Genomic DNA, 17,762 nt, shown 5'->3' on the forward strand with positions numbered 1-17,762 from the left:
CGATACACAATCAATACTACGCTAGTCTAGCAAATTCACAAGTTATATAGGCGCTGCCTAATGACGTCAACTAACGTAAGCTAAGCAAATAGTGCACTACACAGTTGCTACATTAACTAACGCTACTCTCCTCTCGTCGATATCTACACCGACTACTCGTCCTGATTTACCGACTCTCGATGCTAAGTCTACTGCAGGCCATCCAGTAGCGCAAACAAAGTCAAGACTACTTTCTCCTCTCTGCGGTTTCAGATATTCATTCATCAGATCACAAGACATTCGAAAGTGGACGCCGGAGTGCTCGCGAAAAGTATCTCCGTCACTTTCAGCTTGCTCAAGCAAATTCATTGGGAACAACACCAACCTCTAGACGTGTGTCCGTTTGGATTGCCTGTTTAATCCGGGTACTGTTAAACTCGCTAGGGCCTCGACTACCCAGACCTGTGTAGCGCCAAGGATTTTACACACAAGTCTAGGAAGCCGAATATACATGTGCGTAGACTCGTTTGTGCCTCAGCTCAGTCCAGTCCTCCTTCGCGGTAGGTTGCTACACCCTCTACCTACACCACGTGAACTAGCTGTCACGTGTTCATAGAAACATGTGGTTTCACACGTGTCGGCCAAAGCACGCTGACAAGGTCACGTGGTCCTCTCGCGTAAATATGGTTTATGATCTTTCATATTTTCAATAGCACAGGTCTCAGAAGAACTGATTGTTTGAGGGCAACAGACTGAGGTCAATGTTGTCTCTCGTGCTATTTAATTAATTACACATGCTTTCACAAACTGCTGATCATGAGCAACATTCAAACCTAGACACTAAACACTGAAGACACATACAAACCACAAAAAATTCAAGACAGCCATTGTTTCATTGTCTTTATTTCATGTTCATCAAATTTCTTACTAACCAAAATTTTGACCTCCACCCGATCCAGAAGACAATATTTCAACTACGTCTCCAGTAATGATTCTGCATCACATTCTTCCAGACTGTTGTTGGAAATTTCGTCAGGAGGATCGTACTTTACAGTTGTACTGAAGTCTAGAGACAAAATCGAACGTATAACTTGTTCAATTAGAAGAAATCCTCAATAGTAAGCAATACCCGGTTGGTAGTACGAATACGCCCTGACATACGCTGGTCGAAGGTTTACAACGCAGTGACTTCGTTTTTGTTCAAAACTGAAACATAACGGCTTGTCTTGAGGAAACTAAAATTAAAGATGTTCACTAACAAGTGTAATGCAACAACGATAAAACCGTGTAAGTTTTCAGACTTCATCAAAATAGAAAGTGACGACACGACGTTTAACTTCATATCGCATCAGACCGATCTCTGTTTTTGGAAATAACTGAAATAACAACGAAAACGATAACCACGATATAAAGAACATTATACGTGAACATTAAATGATAGTTTTTGTATATACTTGTTGAAGTAATATCGAGTCTGCTTGGAATCCCGACAGCAGACCCACTTCAACGATGACCATTCCCGGTTTTTCCTCTAGTCTCTTCCACCTACATTGGATGGGGATGTCACGCTATATAAATTGTTTGCATAGTCGACGTCTTACATAAAACAGACATTCGTGATCAAAACTGTCGGTTGTTGTTGTTGCGTTTCGTTTGCAAATGAAACGGTCCGTGTTGGTGTGTCCCTCTCGTTGTTCTCCTCCTCTGTTTCTCTCGAATGCCGTTCGAACTCTTTTTCAATTTCTTTGTCTATCTCGTTTATATCCGGATCTTCTTCCCAGAGGAGATCGTCAGGGTTCAGTAGTTCGTTGATTTCGTCTTGTGAGTTTCGTGTGAATCGATTCAAGTCAAACGTGATCTCGTCTAAGTTAAATGCTTTGGCTTTCACAGATACGTTTAGTTCGAACGAGTCGCTTGGATCGACGTTAGGAATGTTGTAGGTCAGATCGGCCTAAATGTCCACGAAGTAATAAGAGTGAATATAACATTATACATATTACAATTTTTTATCACCTGAAACAATACGTGACCACTCCCAGTACTGCGTGCTTTTTACATGGGTGGAATGGAATATGACGATCTACAGTTTACCACAAATATTACAATCCACCCTCTATTATCTATTATTCAAACTTAATTTTAGAACGATTAGAATACCTCCTCTCTTTGAGTGATCAGTTTGTTGTGGTAGTCTACGCTAAACGTTTTGTTTATGTGATTCTTCATTGTAACGTGAAGTGTCATGTTGATCGGATCATCAGAGTAGAAATTTCGTGCAGCTTGAGAAAGCGCAAACAATGCCAATACCGTATCCTACAGTGCAAACCATCTCGTGTACATTGCTGTCTACGATATAACAGTGTATGCGATGGCATGCAGCTACTTGAGTCGATCGATATCCGCCGCATCCGTCCATCTGCTCGCTCAACCACGAAACGATACAAACCGTCTCTGCTATTCTGTCTCTCTCCACACATGCCAGAATTACATAAGCAGCCGTCTGTATGCTCGACGGTTGGTAGCGACATCTATATGACCGTCTACATTGCTGTCCGAGAGACCAAAAGCACGTGCCGCCTTGAGATAGTCTAACGTTACACAATCGAATAGATAGAAGTGACGATGACGCACTAACCTTTTCTGTCTGCAAGTGAGAATAGCTGGTCAATGAGTGCATCTGACTCTTCCTCGTTTGCCATGGCCAGCGCGTACGCTACCATCGCCTTAGAATACGGGTTAACTACGTTGTCAATGTTTTTTAGAAGAAACAATATGCTCTTTCTAGCGACATCGTCGATAAAAACGTTGCCATCATTGCATTGCAATTCCTAACAAGATATACAAACAACATTCTAGTAGATGGCATGATTGTCACATTATAAATGAATTACCTTGTTTTTCAATTTGCGTTTAACTTCTAAAAGTGCCATTATGTTGTATGCCGTTAATTCTAATTGAACGGTTTCTTTTGAGCCGACCGATGCACAATACAATTCTCCGTGTATGACGTCAACTGTCACTCCTAGAGATCCGTTCTCACTTTGCTGATTTATCAACCAACAAAGCGACCGGCTCATCGATTCGATGTCGATGTACATGTACGGTAACGCTTGAGCATAAACGCGCATAACGAGAGCTGTCAGACTGCAAACAATGGGTTAGAATATCGGAAATAATAGTTTCTTAATTTGATGTGCTTCGTTCTACCACAAGCTTCCTTTCATACTGCCATCTCCGAAAGCAGCGTACGAGCCGTCTCTTCTTTGGTACGTCAATTCTCTCTGATAACCTTAACACAAATAATAAAACCTTTATACAATGGGTTTTCAAAAAATTGCCCTGTTATGTATAAGACGTTATTTCTTGTCTTAAATTTAAAAAGTGTATTATATGCAAGCTAGACACATGTAATTATGAAGATAAAAGATGAAGCTAAATGACGAGAAACACGTGTGACGAGCCATTTTAGCTATATACTGTATATATATACTAATCCGAGCCACCAGATATGAAAATTATAACTTGTCTATTATTAATTGACTAAAAATTGCTTACAAGCACGCTTATTTATGTAAACAATCGAAGTGACGTGCATACTAAGGTTTAAATTTATCTTTATGTATATAATTAAAACAACAAATTTCTGAAAATGTATTAGTAGCCCATTTTAAAAATCATTTCTTATGACATTTTGTAACAGTGTATGGATAAGGTTTGGGACGCGATAAAAAGTTTTGAATTAGTTAGCGAGAATGTGAACAATGTGGATATGTGTTTGCACTCGAACACAAAGTCAATTTGAGACGACACTAAAGCGTCTATATCGGTACAAACCGATGACTAAATGGAGTTACCAGATTTGCACAACAAGGTTGATGAAGGTAAATCCCCTACGTCAACATATTATTTAATAAGCAACAACTAGATCTCCTCAACAAATATGGTTTAATGGCAACACAATGACATGCATTGAAGAAGTGATATATATATATAAATTCAGCTAGTGTAAAACGTGTTTAATTAACGAATTAATTAGAGTAATTATTGTATCAAACAATTGCTATTTATTGCTGTTGATAACTCACCTGTACTCATTATCCTCTTTGTCTTTTCGTCCGTCGCGTACGTAAGACTATCGGTTTCTACGAGATACTTTCTGATATAGACGGCTGGAGCAAAGTTGATCATGTTCTGCTCTCCACATCCATATGGCATTCTTAAAAGAGAACCAAGGCAGCTTATGGCGGGACCCACGAAATCACCTAAAAAGTCGTGGCGTGTAATACATGCCATCGGCATTAAGTACATCAGGAACTCTCTTACCTGTCACAGACAAAACGACGCTAGCGGAACCATTTACGACATAATTCGGTAATTCCAGAGGAAATTCTAAATTAGTTGATGAAGAAACAAAAGCACTTTGAGAATCACGTTTTTCAACTCCTTCCGGCTGTTGAAAATACCGACAATACAAATTAGCGACAGTTAGCCATCATCGCTTGTTTGCCCTACTTCCACTAAAAGAGTCCTTAACACTGCATCGGATTCTAACGAGGAATAGGCCGATACTTTGAGCGGAATGTATCCCAATTGTAACGGTACGATATGGAAACGAACAGTAGCGCTGTCTTTTGAATGAACTAAGATAGTCGTATTTCTCTTATTGCCGTCTCCGTCGGAAAATCTAACTTCTGATAGTTGTTTCTCTAATACCACCAACACCTGCAATACAGTCGCTAGTACTGCAGTTACAGTATTACATACTTACTAATGTATGATGTAGGAAGTTAGATATATTTCAATTTAGAGATAATAATAACTTTTAATAACTTTAGTTACATAAACACAAACAAAATTAAGCATTGCAGATTTGAAAGATGCAAACTATATTATATTTTTATTACATAATTATTATAACTATATAATTATATATTACAACTTCAATGCAGTTATGCTGCAGCACATTGACCAAATTTATAATCTAATTTTAGAAACAAAATGAAACGCTAGTTTACTTCGTTTGCATGGAGTGGCATAGTCGTTCGCCTAACCGCCTGACGGCCGCTGCCGTACACACATGCAGTTTATAAGTAGAAACATTTTGCTATTAATAAATTATTGCATTCGACATGTAGAAGTTTAGAAATTAATAATACAGACATAGTCTTTGTTGTTTATATTATTTCCTAACATTTTTAGCAAAAAGAAATGATATCATTCAAACAAATTTTCGTGATATAAATTACCGTGAGATTTTCGTGATAATAATTAAAGACTGTAGCGATCACAGTCATCTCTTCTCCTCGAATGACCGAATATGGAAGACTGAGCGACACGAAAAATGGTTGAAACGCTAAGACAGTTGCAGGCATCTCCGCTATTCCAAAAGCTGAAGATTCTGAGATAGCGAATGCGTCAGCCACCCACGTAGTGACAGTATCAGGAACTGTCAAGTTCAACACCACATATCCGTTAGCACTGGACGAAGAAACACGCCACATCTACATTTCCTATACTTTGTTTCTTTGAAGACGAACTTACTCTGCGATGTGATCTTCCCACGGCCACGTTTCGGGAAAGAAAGTTCTTACTCTGCCAATGCCAGCTAGACCACCTTCTTCTTCTTCTGCGCCGTCACCCGAACCAACTTGACGTTTAAAGCGATAAATCTTTTTACCTCCAAAGTGGTAACTGCTCATGACTGCTATACCTGCAGACTATTCAACAATAGAATAGCAGTATCGCAGTGTTTGCTTCTTTGCATGCACATCATGCGTATCTTACTCGAAATGAATGAGGATATTCAGTGTTGGGCCACCACGATCTCCACCAGTCTCTCAAACCACCAATTACCGGTTCGCTTAAACTATACAGACCCGTTCCGCCGTCGTCAGAAAAGCTAGAATGAACGTCGTATTTTGACATTTCAGCTAATACCTGCATGAGTAAGACGTTGACGTTCAACATTCGACCGGCAGATAAATACATATACACTATGAACATACATTTTCTGCAGTCATTTGATTTGCACACGAGGAAGGCACCAAATATACGCTTTTATCTACTGCTGATAAACTGACCATCGAACCAGGATCTGCTGTTATCGACATCTGTATGTTTTTTCCAGGTTTTGTCTCATTTAAGCTAAACGCCACGTTGAGCTATAATGCAGAGCTGTTGTCTGAACAAGTATTTGGAAAGACATATATACGCCCACTGCTCATACCTTGTGTTGAAAACAGGGCTGCACTCTCAATGTAATAACATCAGCAACTGCGGTGTTTTTCTCTCCGATATAGTAGGAAACGAGATGAAACTGAGAAGTCATTGCACAGCTGATATCGATGGCAATACCAAATTCGTATACTCCCGAATACTTTCCAGACTTTTCCGCTTTCACTGATTCAGTCCAGGAACGCAGGAGTGATCCTTTTGATGATATCTGTTGAACAGAAATACAAACGGTGGAAAAAAACTCTAAGATTATTTAAAAAGATCTCAATATCTTACCAGCAAAAACAAGTTTGTTTCGACCGCTTCAGTTGTGTAGAATGTCAACTCATTGCTACCAGGCTACAAGGCAAAAAGTTAAGATACTGTATATAAGCGGACTGCATGGATAGACTCTTACAAGTAATAACTCTTCTTCTGATCTGGTGGTGATCTGAGGTTTGCCGAAAAAACCGTTTATTTGAATTGTGTGAGTCGCTGTATTAGCGTAATCGACTATCGCCTAAATTGTGCGACAAACTAAACTCAATACAAACTGTAAAATACGTTCAATTTGCGTACGTTAGCGACGATGTCATCACTAAAATGATTTCTTCCCCAAAACACTTCAAATTCTGCCGTACCGTTGATAGCCTGAACAACAGTAGAATGAATTCTTCTGTTTGATGGATATTGCGATACAAACAAGTCAATGATAACATTTGTCCGATTGAAAACCGGCACCAAATCAGGAGTCATTACATTGACCTGATCAAATGTCGATATCTAAAGTAAATTAATCTGGAGGTGCACACGTTAGTATTCGTATATACCTTTATGGTGAAAGGCAGTCCTGGTTTAAACGTTCTGTGTGATCCCGGTAGGAAGGTGACAACATAATCATATTCGGATGCTACTGCTGTCTCCGTTGCGTTGATTTCTGTCTGTGTTCCTTTTTCTGTTACTGTTACATTAAACTCGACGTAGGACGGAAATACCGTATAGTAGTAATGTGATAATAAAAAGTTTGATCCCAGTAAAACGTTGAAGTCGGTTATTCCGTCGATCTGCATGTTGAAACAACAGTTCAATTATCTAATTTGTCTTCGCTCAAGAAACGACGGCTGCATTAATCTATTGCACCTCTTTGCATTCTTGTGACGTACGTGTTGGTCGAGGTACATATGTAGAATAGCGAGAGACGTATACAGATTTTGCAGTTAAACAAGCCACGCCTTTTACCGGTTTTCCATAAGTGTATCTAAATTAAAATTCGTGTAATTATAGAAATGCTGTCATTCAACGTTTCATGTTTATCTAACTTTGCTACAACCGTTACGGGAGCTGTCTTGTATGTAGTTACAATGTAAGGTGGAACGATAACTGTTACTTCGAATTTTGGTAGTACTGAAACACAACAGACAACACGAGGGTCACAATTGGCAAGAGCAAGACTATCTAATTGACATAATATGTAAAATCAATTTTGTACCGTATTCTTTGACTTGAAAACATGAAGTTTGAACTTTAGAATTCTCCTGCAAGAAACCATACGTTTTGTTACTTTCACGTGCTAATGACTGGTAAAATCAAAGACTATGAGACAATACAGTACCACTGCTGGTGGGTATAGTGCGTACACCGAAATGTTCCAAACTCCAGCAACTGGCTCGTCGGACAAGGGAAACGACAAAGGAACAATTCCTTACAAACAAATATTTCTTGAGATTTGAGGTATTAAGATTAAAACCTTTTTAATAACAAATTTTCATGTATTGGAAGCAACTAGGTACCTGTGACCGGCGATTTGTCTATCCATTGTTGAACTTTAGTACCATGACCATCCTTTAAGAGTACAAAAACGTAAATTTGAGTTCACCGTTGACAGTTCAAAAGATGGATTGGATAAACTATACCGATATCTCTATTGTTACCTACGTGTATACATATAAGCAATGAGCATGACAGCCTGGTCCACTAAAATATTAACTCACGTTTCCTTTGTAAGGTTTCATTTCGAAATCAAGGGCAACAATTCTCATTCGAACTAAACAGAAGAATATGAAGAAGACATAGTAAAAACTGTTTCACATAAACAGATGAATTAAATTTCAGCGAATATGCGTGACATTAGTACTGTACAACTTTGCCTGTAAGGATGTTGTCATAGAACGTTGCGTTGGTAGTGCTCCATTTTATGTAGCCGTTATAGCATTGTGTTTACCTGTTTGTCCAGGCTTGTAAACCGGCTTATCAGTTTGAATTAATATCGTTGGGCCCTTTGGCGCCACACCCACAATAGCATCTTCCTCTATGAAAATTTTGTCGTCAGAATGAGCGTAGACATCGAGTCGGTACTGAGAAGGTAGAACATCGGACGGAATCTACGAAAATACTGTTTGTTCATTTATTATGAAAACTTGATGTAGTCGTCGTTTTACTTCCAGCGACAGCCACACTTTATCAACATTCTTAGACTCTGAAAGTAGATTAATATCAATGGAATAAATAGTGGAAATGAGGTTATGCGCAGTTTAACTCTAATGTACCATCTAGTCCTGTCTCAATAGTACGGACAGCTTTGCATATCAACCGGAAGTCGGTTAGGTTAAAGAGCTGAGCACTAACTTGAACGATTTCCTTTGGCATTGACATTAACATTACATTCACTCACAACAGAGCCTTGACGCAGCACTCCTGACGTTGCAATCGTGTACCCGTGACAACAACTTGAAACAGTAATAATTATTAATTGGTAAGATATCGATCCGCTTTTTAAGCGTTAAACAACTCGTTAGACTTAATGTCGTTAATATAATGCGTGTTCGTAAACATTTGACATTAGATTGTTAAAGGGAAAGTCCAACAAAAATGAACTTAACTTGTATGAGTAGATCTTACCAAGACAAATCGATCGGTATAAGTTACTCCGTTATCTTCGCTTTGTTTACGAGAACGAGCGATGTTTCTGTGATGTGCAACGCCCACGCGCCTGCTCCGCGCTTCCTGGTCGATTAAGCTCCGCCCACTACAAACGAATAAATGCGTTTACGGATGACTGCTACGGATATATCGAGAATGCTGAATGTGAATGCGAAGATATTCTAAAGATCTGCCTTCTTGCCGTCAGTGGTTCCTCTCTAGAGAAAAATGGTGTCGGTAGAGCTGTTTCCCCGTCGGACTTTGAAGCAATACCACGGCTTACCTAGAGAACGCGCTTGTGCTTGACTATTTGTTTATCCTTGTTCTTTTAATATCCGAAGAGAAACGTTCAGCGCGCGTCTGGCGTGCGCTACAGAGAATGATGCTATATTTACATCCGGGATTGTAACCTTCTACCAATCAGCGGCAAAAGGAAGTGATGAGACCGGATATGAAAATAGGAACGTCCTCTGTAGCACACGCCAGACGGAGCGCTGAACGTTTCTCATCGGATATTAAAAGAACAAGAATAAACAAATACTCAAGCACAAGCGCGTTCTCTAGGTAAGCCGTGGTATTGAGGAATTCTGCTTCAAAGTCTGGCGGGAAAACAGCTCGACCGACACCATTTTACTTTAGAGAGGAACCACTGACGGCAAGAAGGCAGATCTTCATAATATCTTCGCATTCACATTCGACATCCTCGATATATCCGTAGCAGTCATCCGTAAACGCGTTCGCAGTGGGCTGAGCTTAATCGACCAGGGAGCGCGGAGCAGGCGCGTGGGCGTTGCACAACACAATAACATCGCTCGTTCTGGTATGCAAAAACGAAAAAACGGAGTAACTTATACCGATCGAATTGTCTTGGTAAGATCTACTCATAAAAGTTAAGTTCATTTTTTTGGACTTCCCTTTAAGTCATGACTTTTATAACATTTATTGTCATCATTATTATATATACGTATATCACTATAACCAGACCACTTACTGTGTTTGTGTGTGTGCGTGCGTGCGTGCGTGTGTGTTTGTGTGTGTGTGTGTGTGTGTGTGTGTGTGTGTGTGTGTGTGTGTGTGTGTGTGTTTGTGTGTGTGTGTGTGTGTGTGTGTGTGTGTGTGTGTGTGTGTGTGCGTGCGCGCACGCGCGCAACATAACTACCAGTGTACCGCTACTACATATCGATCATATTTGAACAACATCGAACTGTACTCAACGTATAATAAATTAAAGTCTAAATATAGTACAAGAATTTTAGTCTTAGATATTATAAAACGTTGTAGCGTTACCAACGGTTGTAACTGGCAGACTTTTGTCGTGCAGGCTGTGGGACAGTGGCGTAACCAGGCCTACTTAGAGAGGGGCGCGCACTCAGCAAACTACTGGCAGATCCACTTTAAACCAACCACGCCTACCTAGAGTCAAATTTTTTATCACAGTCACCACAAGAAAAAGAATGATTCTGAAACTTCAGCCAACCACATTACATTTCAGTGTGACACAAATTGTAACCCTTATCATGAACAAAATGATTATTGAGCAACAGTAGCTTAGCCTCGGATGACAAACCAGATGGATGCACTGACCATGAATAATAGTCCACTCTAAAAGAATCTCTCACGTCTTCGAACGTAGTTGCTACAGAAGAAGTCTGGCATGACGATGGATCGCAGTCTAGAGTTGCCGGAGACACCTCATCAGCTGATGAATCACCTTCGGTGTGGAAGCCGGGTCACAGTCTTCAGTACTGCCCTCTATCCCTTCTGGACAGCGCTTTGCTTTGCTTAAGGCGCTCGTAATAGATTTCTGCCTTCTGAATTTTGCTTTGGATTGCCTCATCACTTCTGTCCGGTCAACGTCCGCGTTAGATCTGCGATATCCGGGAGCTGTCATCAAAATCCGTAAGGCAAGGCTAAGCGCGCCCTGCACTTCTCACAAAAGTTGCTATCAGTACATGCATAGGTCGTCACTTCAACTAAGGAAATGCAAGCAGTATTCTAATTGAATAAAAAGCTCCTGTAAACTAACCTTTACGGGATTTCCGTTCTAGATTCCAGAAGTTCAAGAATTCACGTGCTCAATCCGAAGGGATGCGCGCGCCTCTTGCGCCCCACAGGAGTTACGCACCTGTTGGAATATCGCTTTTTCGCAGACACTTAAACATAAGGTTTGTGCGCAAACAAGAAAACAAAGTCAACACCAAGAATAGTTGAAAACGGTGTTGTACATGTAAGACTATCATTGATACGCTGTCAATAAAGCAAGTCAATGCAGACAAGAGTGTTGTCAGCTTAACACTCTCTCCCGTAGAGATGAGAAGACAGTAAAGCTGGATCTAGAATATGCCAATGCTTGAGCGTCGCGTCGCTTCCCGTCGTCTTGCGTGGGAGTGGCACGCTTCGCGCGTGACGCGTTGTGCCATTCACAATATGATTTCAGCGCCCTGTAGACGTCACTGCATGAATTCATGAACTAGCGACTCGCGCTTCGATTTTCTACTTGCAGAATTCTGCCGAAACCCCACCTTGCTCAAAATCCATTTCCATGCGTTTTCCCTAACACGCTAGTCTTTGTACATTTTGCAGCTGATCATCCACGAGCAATGACAGCTCCCTACACAATCTATAGACTGCTCAACATCGAGTACAGCGCCGAAATCAGTAATCATCACTCACGGAAGCCACACGTGCATTTTTAGTTGGCTCTGATTGGTCGAAATCAAGGTGCTACTTTCGACGCGACGTGCTCAGCTTCCGGTGCGACGCTCAAATAGAACTCGGTTCTATTCGGACGCGTCGCGTCGAGTCAATTACAATTTGAGTTTAGTACGACGTGACTTGACGGTCAAGCGTTCGCATATTGTAAATCCAGCTTAATTAAAACACTCTAAGAACTCTAAATAATCTAGCAACTAACCATCACCTGTTGCTGTAATTTTTTGAAAAAATTAGAGACAATCAAACTTGAACCACAACGGTATTTGTTTGATTAAACGCCGAGGCTTTTGTTTTTAGCTGGCGGTTTCAACTTTGGCATTTAATTAAATGACGGCGGCGTTTATTTGGTACACTAGAGCTTTCTTCCGTGCTTTAGGGGTGTGTATATACGTGTACAAGTTGGAGGTTTTACAACTTTTCAAAGAGAAAAACACTTACCGTACTTGAACGCATGTCACACCTTGAGACGCCTGCAGTGAAACAGCATCCGGGTAGTCTAAAGAAACGTTTGCCTCAAGTATGCCTCCGAAGTCGTATGATTTTTTCTTCAAACGTTCGGGTTAGATACATTGGAATTCATTAAAATGCGGCGTTTATTCGAGAATGGCGTCTGTATTTTGTCTGTACTCTCAGCTGCGGCGGCGTTTAATCGACGGCGACGTTTAATCAAAGAAATACGCGGTATTGCCGCCACTGCCATCACCATGCACTATTATCATTATCGGTATAGTCATATACTTATATCTACTGTTATTAGAAGTCTAGATGGAAAACTGTGGACACACAACTGTGGTTGAAATACTAAGTGACTGATGTAGAACAGATAAGATAGCACTCACCGGCGGTACCAGGGAAGGAGTTTGCATTCCGTTAAACATTTGTCTTCTGTTAAAGTGCAAACGAACAATGTCTTAGTTTAATTTTTAATATTAATTAGTCAAGTACAGATTCATACCAAATGTGTGATATTTGATACGAAATCCCTGTCCTCCGCGACGAAATTGTGTTCGAAAGTATGTAAAATTGAGAGTCCTAGACAACGAGACTATCTTTCTCGGACGTCTGTCGCTTTGCGGCTCGCAATAAACTGGATAGCCACCGTCTAAGCGACGATCCCAAAACGTTAAGTTGGCAAGATGGCATTGAGAATAGGACCTCCAAAGTGGTTCAAATTTTTCTATTTCTAAAGCTACTTTATATCCCGGCGGTGCAACAATGCTCCAATTGCAATGAATTCTTTCGTAAGCAAATATTCGAGAAAATTCAAAAATTCCTTTAGTGCCGTAGATTTGACGACCACACCCTAAATAGCACGTAGCACGTCATATGTCAAATGACGTCACTTTTGTATGACACTTACGAATGGTGCAAACCGTGCCGGTTAATCCTCTCGGGCATGCGCAAGTGTGTGAAGCGTAGCACGTGCCACCATTTCGGCACACTTTTCGACACTTTGCTGTATAAATGCAAACGAAGTCTTGTTCATGTATTCCATAGTAGCTTCGGCATGCACATAATCATATCTACTAATTGGACTTACGAATGCAACCGCGTCGATCCGGTGCGAGCTCGTAGTCGTAGCTCGATGAACAGCAACAATAGTAGTCACCGAACGAATTAACACATTGCTGATCGCATTTGTTGAGACTGGAATTAGAACACTCGTCTATATCTACACACACACACGCACACACACACAACATATATGGTGTATACATATATACTGTCAGTACGTTGTCACATATAGTAGTTAGTCACCTGAGTCGCAAGACATATGACTAAACTTTAATTCATCGATAGCAATTTGACAAGCAGGACATGTAGTGAATTCAACTCTAAAGGGCCCACTTATACCAAACGGCAGAGCAACTGTTTTCAACTTCCACGTGTTTGTAGCTTGCGTTGTTAAATGAGTCGAGTTTTTGTAGCTTCCGTAATATGATGATACTTTCACGGTAAGTTGAAAACTCCGATATCGTGACGCCATAAAGAAGGACAAACAACGATAATTTCTTGATATTATCCAATTTCCAGTCAGAACGTAAAGTCGGTTACGTGCCTCGCGCGGAATGATGAAGTAGTCTGGTGTCACGACGAAGCCATCACCTCGAATGACAAAAATGTTCCTCAAATAACTAAAACTTGGATGTAAACTGTATTACTTTGGCAAGAGACACTTGTGGAAAATCTGTAGTAGCCATATGTATAACCATAGTTAGCGTTTACTTCCCACGAAGGCGGCAAACCTTCGGACTGAAATTCATCCGTCCAATCACAGAGATCTCGGTCGAAAGAGCAATTACGAGCTAATTAAATGAAAAACATCAAGTGGTAACTAACAATGTGGATTTATACAACGCAATGGTCGACCTTGCGTTGAACAACGGAGGATAGACGAGATATTGGCGATCAGAAAATATCCGTTTGAAGAAGTGCTGTTGAATGGATAGACGAACATTCTATACGACGACCATTCGATGGACATCGACAGGGCCGTTACAGGAAAGCAGGCGGTCTTCCAATATCCGTTACCGTCTAAAGCTCGTTGTTTCCAAACTATTTCAGTTGCCCATCGACTTGCGTTGTAGAACCAGGAGTAATTTAGTAGAACATAGGCATTTTTAAACGTAGTCTGGTATTGGAAACAGACGCATCGCTGGCCTGGAGACGCTCTAATAGGACGAGAAGAAAGTGGGGGACTTGGACGCACTCGGCGTTTGCCGTTAATACGAAAAGCAAACCAATTTACTAAAAAAACGCTGAGAAGAACACAACTACGGAATTGATAAACGTATAGAGCAGTACTTGGCTTTTCTGTCATTTTTGTATTGTCACTCCTCTCGTGCACCCAGCCAGCACGACGTTTCGTAGGAGATCGTACTCTAATATGAGAGCAGAGTTTTGTCTTGTTAAACGTGCATTTGGTATCTGAAGTATTAGTGATTGCTCAAAATATGATTAATGAAAGTCACTATAGTGCATACATCAGCTTACCGACAAAACAGGGCGCTTTTCTAAAACCGTCTATTGCCAAATCTCCTGGTTTCCACTTTAGAGATTTTCCCAACGTGACGCGCAGGACGACGCGGAAAATTTGACCGTTCGGCACGGGAATCGTAGCGTTTGCCCATTCTCTGTTTTTTTTTGGTCAGAGAAATTGTAAACGTAAGTGTGATTTAACGTCCACACGGAGACAGAAAAGCTGCTATTTGGGATGGTATTCCTGTAGCGCATTCTCAGACACGTGTCACTAAGACTCGTAAATAATGGACTCTTAATGACGTAGCTACTTCGACGCGTTACGTTCCTCTTTCTCACTGTAAGAATACCTCCTGCAGAAACACAAAGCATTGTCAGCAAGCTCACAAAGTATACCAAATATAAAATAATAGTAACAATTAACAGATTTTTTGACTATTACACATTACTAGCAATTGCCGTAAGGTAACAAGCCTTGCAAAAGTTTGCTGGCGTAAGGCAATGTACTTTCTACGGTAAGTGCTAAGTAATAAAATGTTAATTGACGTCAGTATACCATATTCAATGCAGGTGTTCTGTATACGTGTAAGCTATAGACTCATATGCTATATAGATGTGCAACTAGTCTCCCGTATACGTAACGGTTATATATATTGGGATGACGGGATGCGTGACCTACGTTGTAGAACTAAGTCCAGTGGCGTAACTAGTAAGGTACACGAGGCAGTTTCCGACAGAATTGGAAGGCACGGTTTTCTTAAAAATATAGACATCAACAGGCTAAGAAAAATCTGCATATGTAACTTTAGCTTGTTTATTTAGCTAAGCACGACTACAAAAGCTTAATGATAAAGCAAGGCTGACAAGTCTACTGCCAAAGAACAGTGCTACATGTAAATTACAGTGATACGTATATATATATATATATATATATATATATATATATGTATATATACAGTTATTATTTGTAAATATAGTTAATGGCTGTTAAAATAAACAAACACGGGGTAAGTGAACAAACTAACAATGTTACAAACACATGTCAATGTTTTGTGGCTTGGCTGACTCCTGCTAAATTACTGAATGATTTCCTCGTGGTACTCAGGGGTTGAGTACTGAACGTGAATAAGTGCTAGGTCAGAGAACCTTTCCTGACCCATCACAATACTGACTCTAACCTGCTTGTAGCACTATTTGAACGCTCACACTCACAATTACCTATAATAGCCATGCGCAAGAAATTCGTAATTAGTATAGCTATTCTGCAATTGTTGTCAGAGAGACGATTCAACCAGCTTTAGAACAGTCTTTGGGGAGGTGACAGCCTCAGCCATGCATCTCCATAGTTTACGCAAGTCAATTAATTCATCGTCTAAATTTGCTCAGCTTTGAACATGTAACCGCTGTTTCCTGCCATTCTTTTCACTGGCGAAGAACAGTGGTAGAACTCTAGAGCTTTATGTACAATACTAGAGCACACGAGGTACCATGGTAGACGCCCGTGACCCCCACCTTCTGCAAAGGACCAAGTCGTGTATTAAAGTGAGCAATTAACCTTTCTAGCAATGGTACTGCGATGGCTCGACGAAAGCATCTATAGATAGTGTATCCCATGAAGTGTTGTTATGCCGAGTTTGGCAATCACATCATCAGAAAGAGCAAGCTCTATCATACATTGACACACTGAGCTGTCGTCACATCTCAATTCCTTCCATGCTTTTCCTCCACATTGTTACGCATCCATTTGAGATACAGCATTACAATGGTAACTGCTTTGCTCATGGCATGAAACACATCAGAAGTTTGGCTACTTATGCCGCTAACGGGCCGCTATTTGGTAGGCAATAGGGTGGCTTCTGCACGACAGGAAACTAATACCCGTTACGCCACTGAAGCCAGCTGCACAACGGGACAAGATCCAAGTTCATGACCGACTCCATAACGGGACAACACTCAACTGACAGGTTGCACAACCAGTGACATGTGATTTCAGTATAGTATAGTCTGGTTAGACATCAGTCCGTCCTGTTACACAGCACGACAGCCACACAAAAGATGATGGTTGCGCATCTGTGTGGAACACACACATATATATATGATTTAAATGGCTGTATTAAACAGCTTTTATTGAACACTAGAACATTTTATGGTTTTCCCAAATTTAACGCCTTCTTCCAAACTGGCTACGAATAAAACACTTTCAATGTCTATAGTGTAAAATCCTGCTTTAGGTGCAAAAATCACGTCAAGTTGATAAGAAAAATATTCAAGTTTAGTTAATAATAAAGTATTAATTAATGATGAAACACAACTCGTCATTGCATGTAAAAATCGCTATATTGTCAGATATTTGTATCTAGTCTTACCTGACGAACAAGATGAATTCGTTAGCATCTCGTTATCAGTCTCCTTTTTGCATTTGACTAGTACAAACAATTACATGTTAAGATAGTTTCGTAAAAATTATAAAAAATTTGAAAAAATTATACCGTGAATCCAAATCCGATTTTTGTCAGTCCAGCCACACTTTTCTTATCAAAATCACATAACTTCCATTTAGCAGGAACTAAAATGGAACAATATGTCAGTTTATATACAAAATGAAAACACAGTACACGTGCAGTAAGCACTTGACTCTTACACTTCTCAGCAGTGTATGAAAAGCTTATTAGGCGATACTGTAATTTTCTTTTTGTCTTTAACTTAACTGTCATCGTCGATCCAGAAGACATCAGTGTAGTAGTCTTCCATTGCTGACGAGTAAAATCGCGTAGTTTGGCTAAAACCGAACTTGATGACATATTGAGGCCGTCGAATATTGTGAACTGTGAATCTCCGTAATATTTGAAATATTTTCGTGCATGCCACATTTCGTTAAACTTAAGAAGAATGATTCTCTTAGTGGATGTTTTTATCTTCCAGTGGCATCTCAACTGTCTGTAAGTTTTAGAATTTCT

At 40.3% G+C, this 17,762-nt stretch overlaps 1 protein-coding gene and 1 long non-coding RNA gene across 2 annotated transcripts; both read right to left on the reverse strand.

The window, feature by feature from the left end:
- Nucleotides 1–676: 676 nt before the first annotated feature.
- Nucleotides 677–8,630, reverse strand: LOC134191080 (CD109 antigen-like). The gene is made up of 31 exons (XM_062659642.1): nucleotides 8,414–8,630; nucleotides 8,184–8,236; nucleotides 8,106–8,123; nucleotides 7,983–8,034; nucleotides 7,805–7,893; nucleotides 7,682–7,727; nucleotides 7,512–7,596; nucleotides 7,333–7,450; nucleotides 7,023–7,256; nucleotides 6,772–6,843; nucleotides 6,611–6,712; nucleotides 6,490–6,552; nucleotides 6,206–6,421; nucleotides 5,985–6,140; nucleotides 5,764–5,916; nucleotides 5,521–5,696; nucleotides 5,226–5,457; nucleotides 4,492–4,701; nucleotides 4,303–4,429; nucleotides 4,065–4,241; nucleotides 3,187–3,268; nucleotides 2,871–3,123; nucleotides 2,615–2,807; nucleotides 2,363–2,556; nucleotides 2,137–2,292; nucleotides 1,993–2,059; nucleotides 1,581–1,930; nucleotides 1,434–1,524; nucleotides 1,281–1,355; nucleotides 1,109–1,214; nucleotides 677–1,045 (listed from the first exon to the last, which is right to left on the reverse strand). Exons 2-27 carry the CDS (start codon nucleotides 8,229–8,231, stop codon nucleotides 1,905–1,907), a joined length of 3,345 nt encoding a protein of 1,114 aa, XP_062515626.1. The 5' UTR covers nucleotides 8,232–8,236; nucleotides 8,414–8,630; the 3' UTR covers nucleotides 677–1,045; nucleotides 1,109–1,214; nucleotides 1,281–1,355; nucleotides 1,434–1,524; nucleotides 1,581–1,904.
- A 168-nt stretch (nucleotides 8,631–8,798) lies between these two features.
- On the reverse strand, nucleotides 8,799–13,048 carry LOC134191645 (uncharacterized). The gene is made up of 3 exons (XR_009971823.1): nucleotides 12,782–13,048; nucleotides 12,666–12,711; nucleotides 8,799–8,918 (listed from the first exon to the last, which is right to left on the reverse strand). It is a non-coding gene; the product is annotated as an uncharacterized LOC134191645 (long non-coding RNA).
- Nucleotides 13,049–17,762: the final 4,714 nt, after the last annotated feature.

The sequence above is a fragment of the Corticium candelabrum genome, chromosome 15, assembly GCF_963422355.1.
Source record: "Corticium candelabrum chromosome 15, ooCorCand1.1, whole genome shotgun sequence".
Lineage (NCBI taxonomy): Eukaryota > Metazoa > Porifera > Homoscleromorpha > Homosclerophorida > Plakinidae > Corticium > Corticium candelabrum.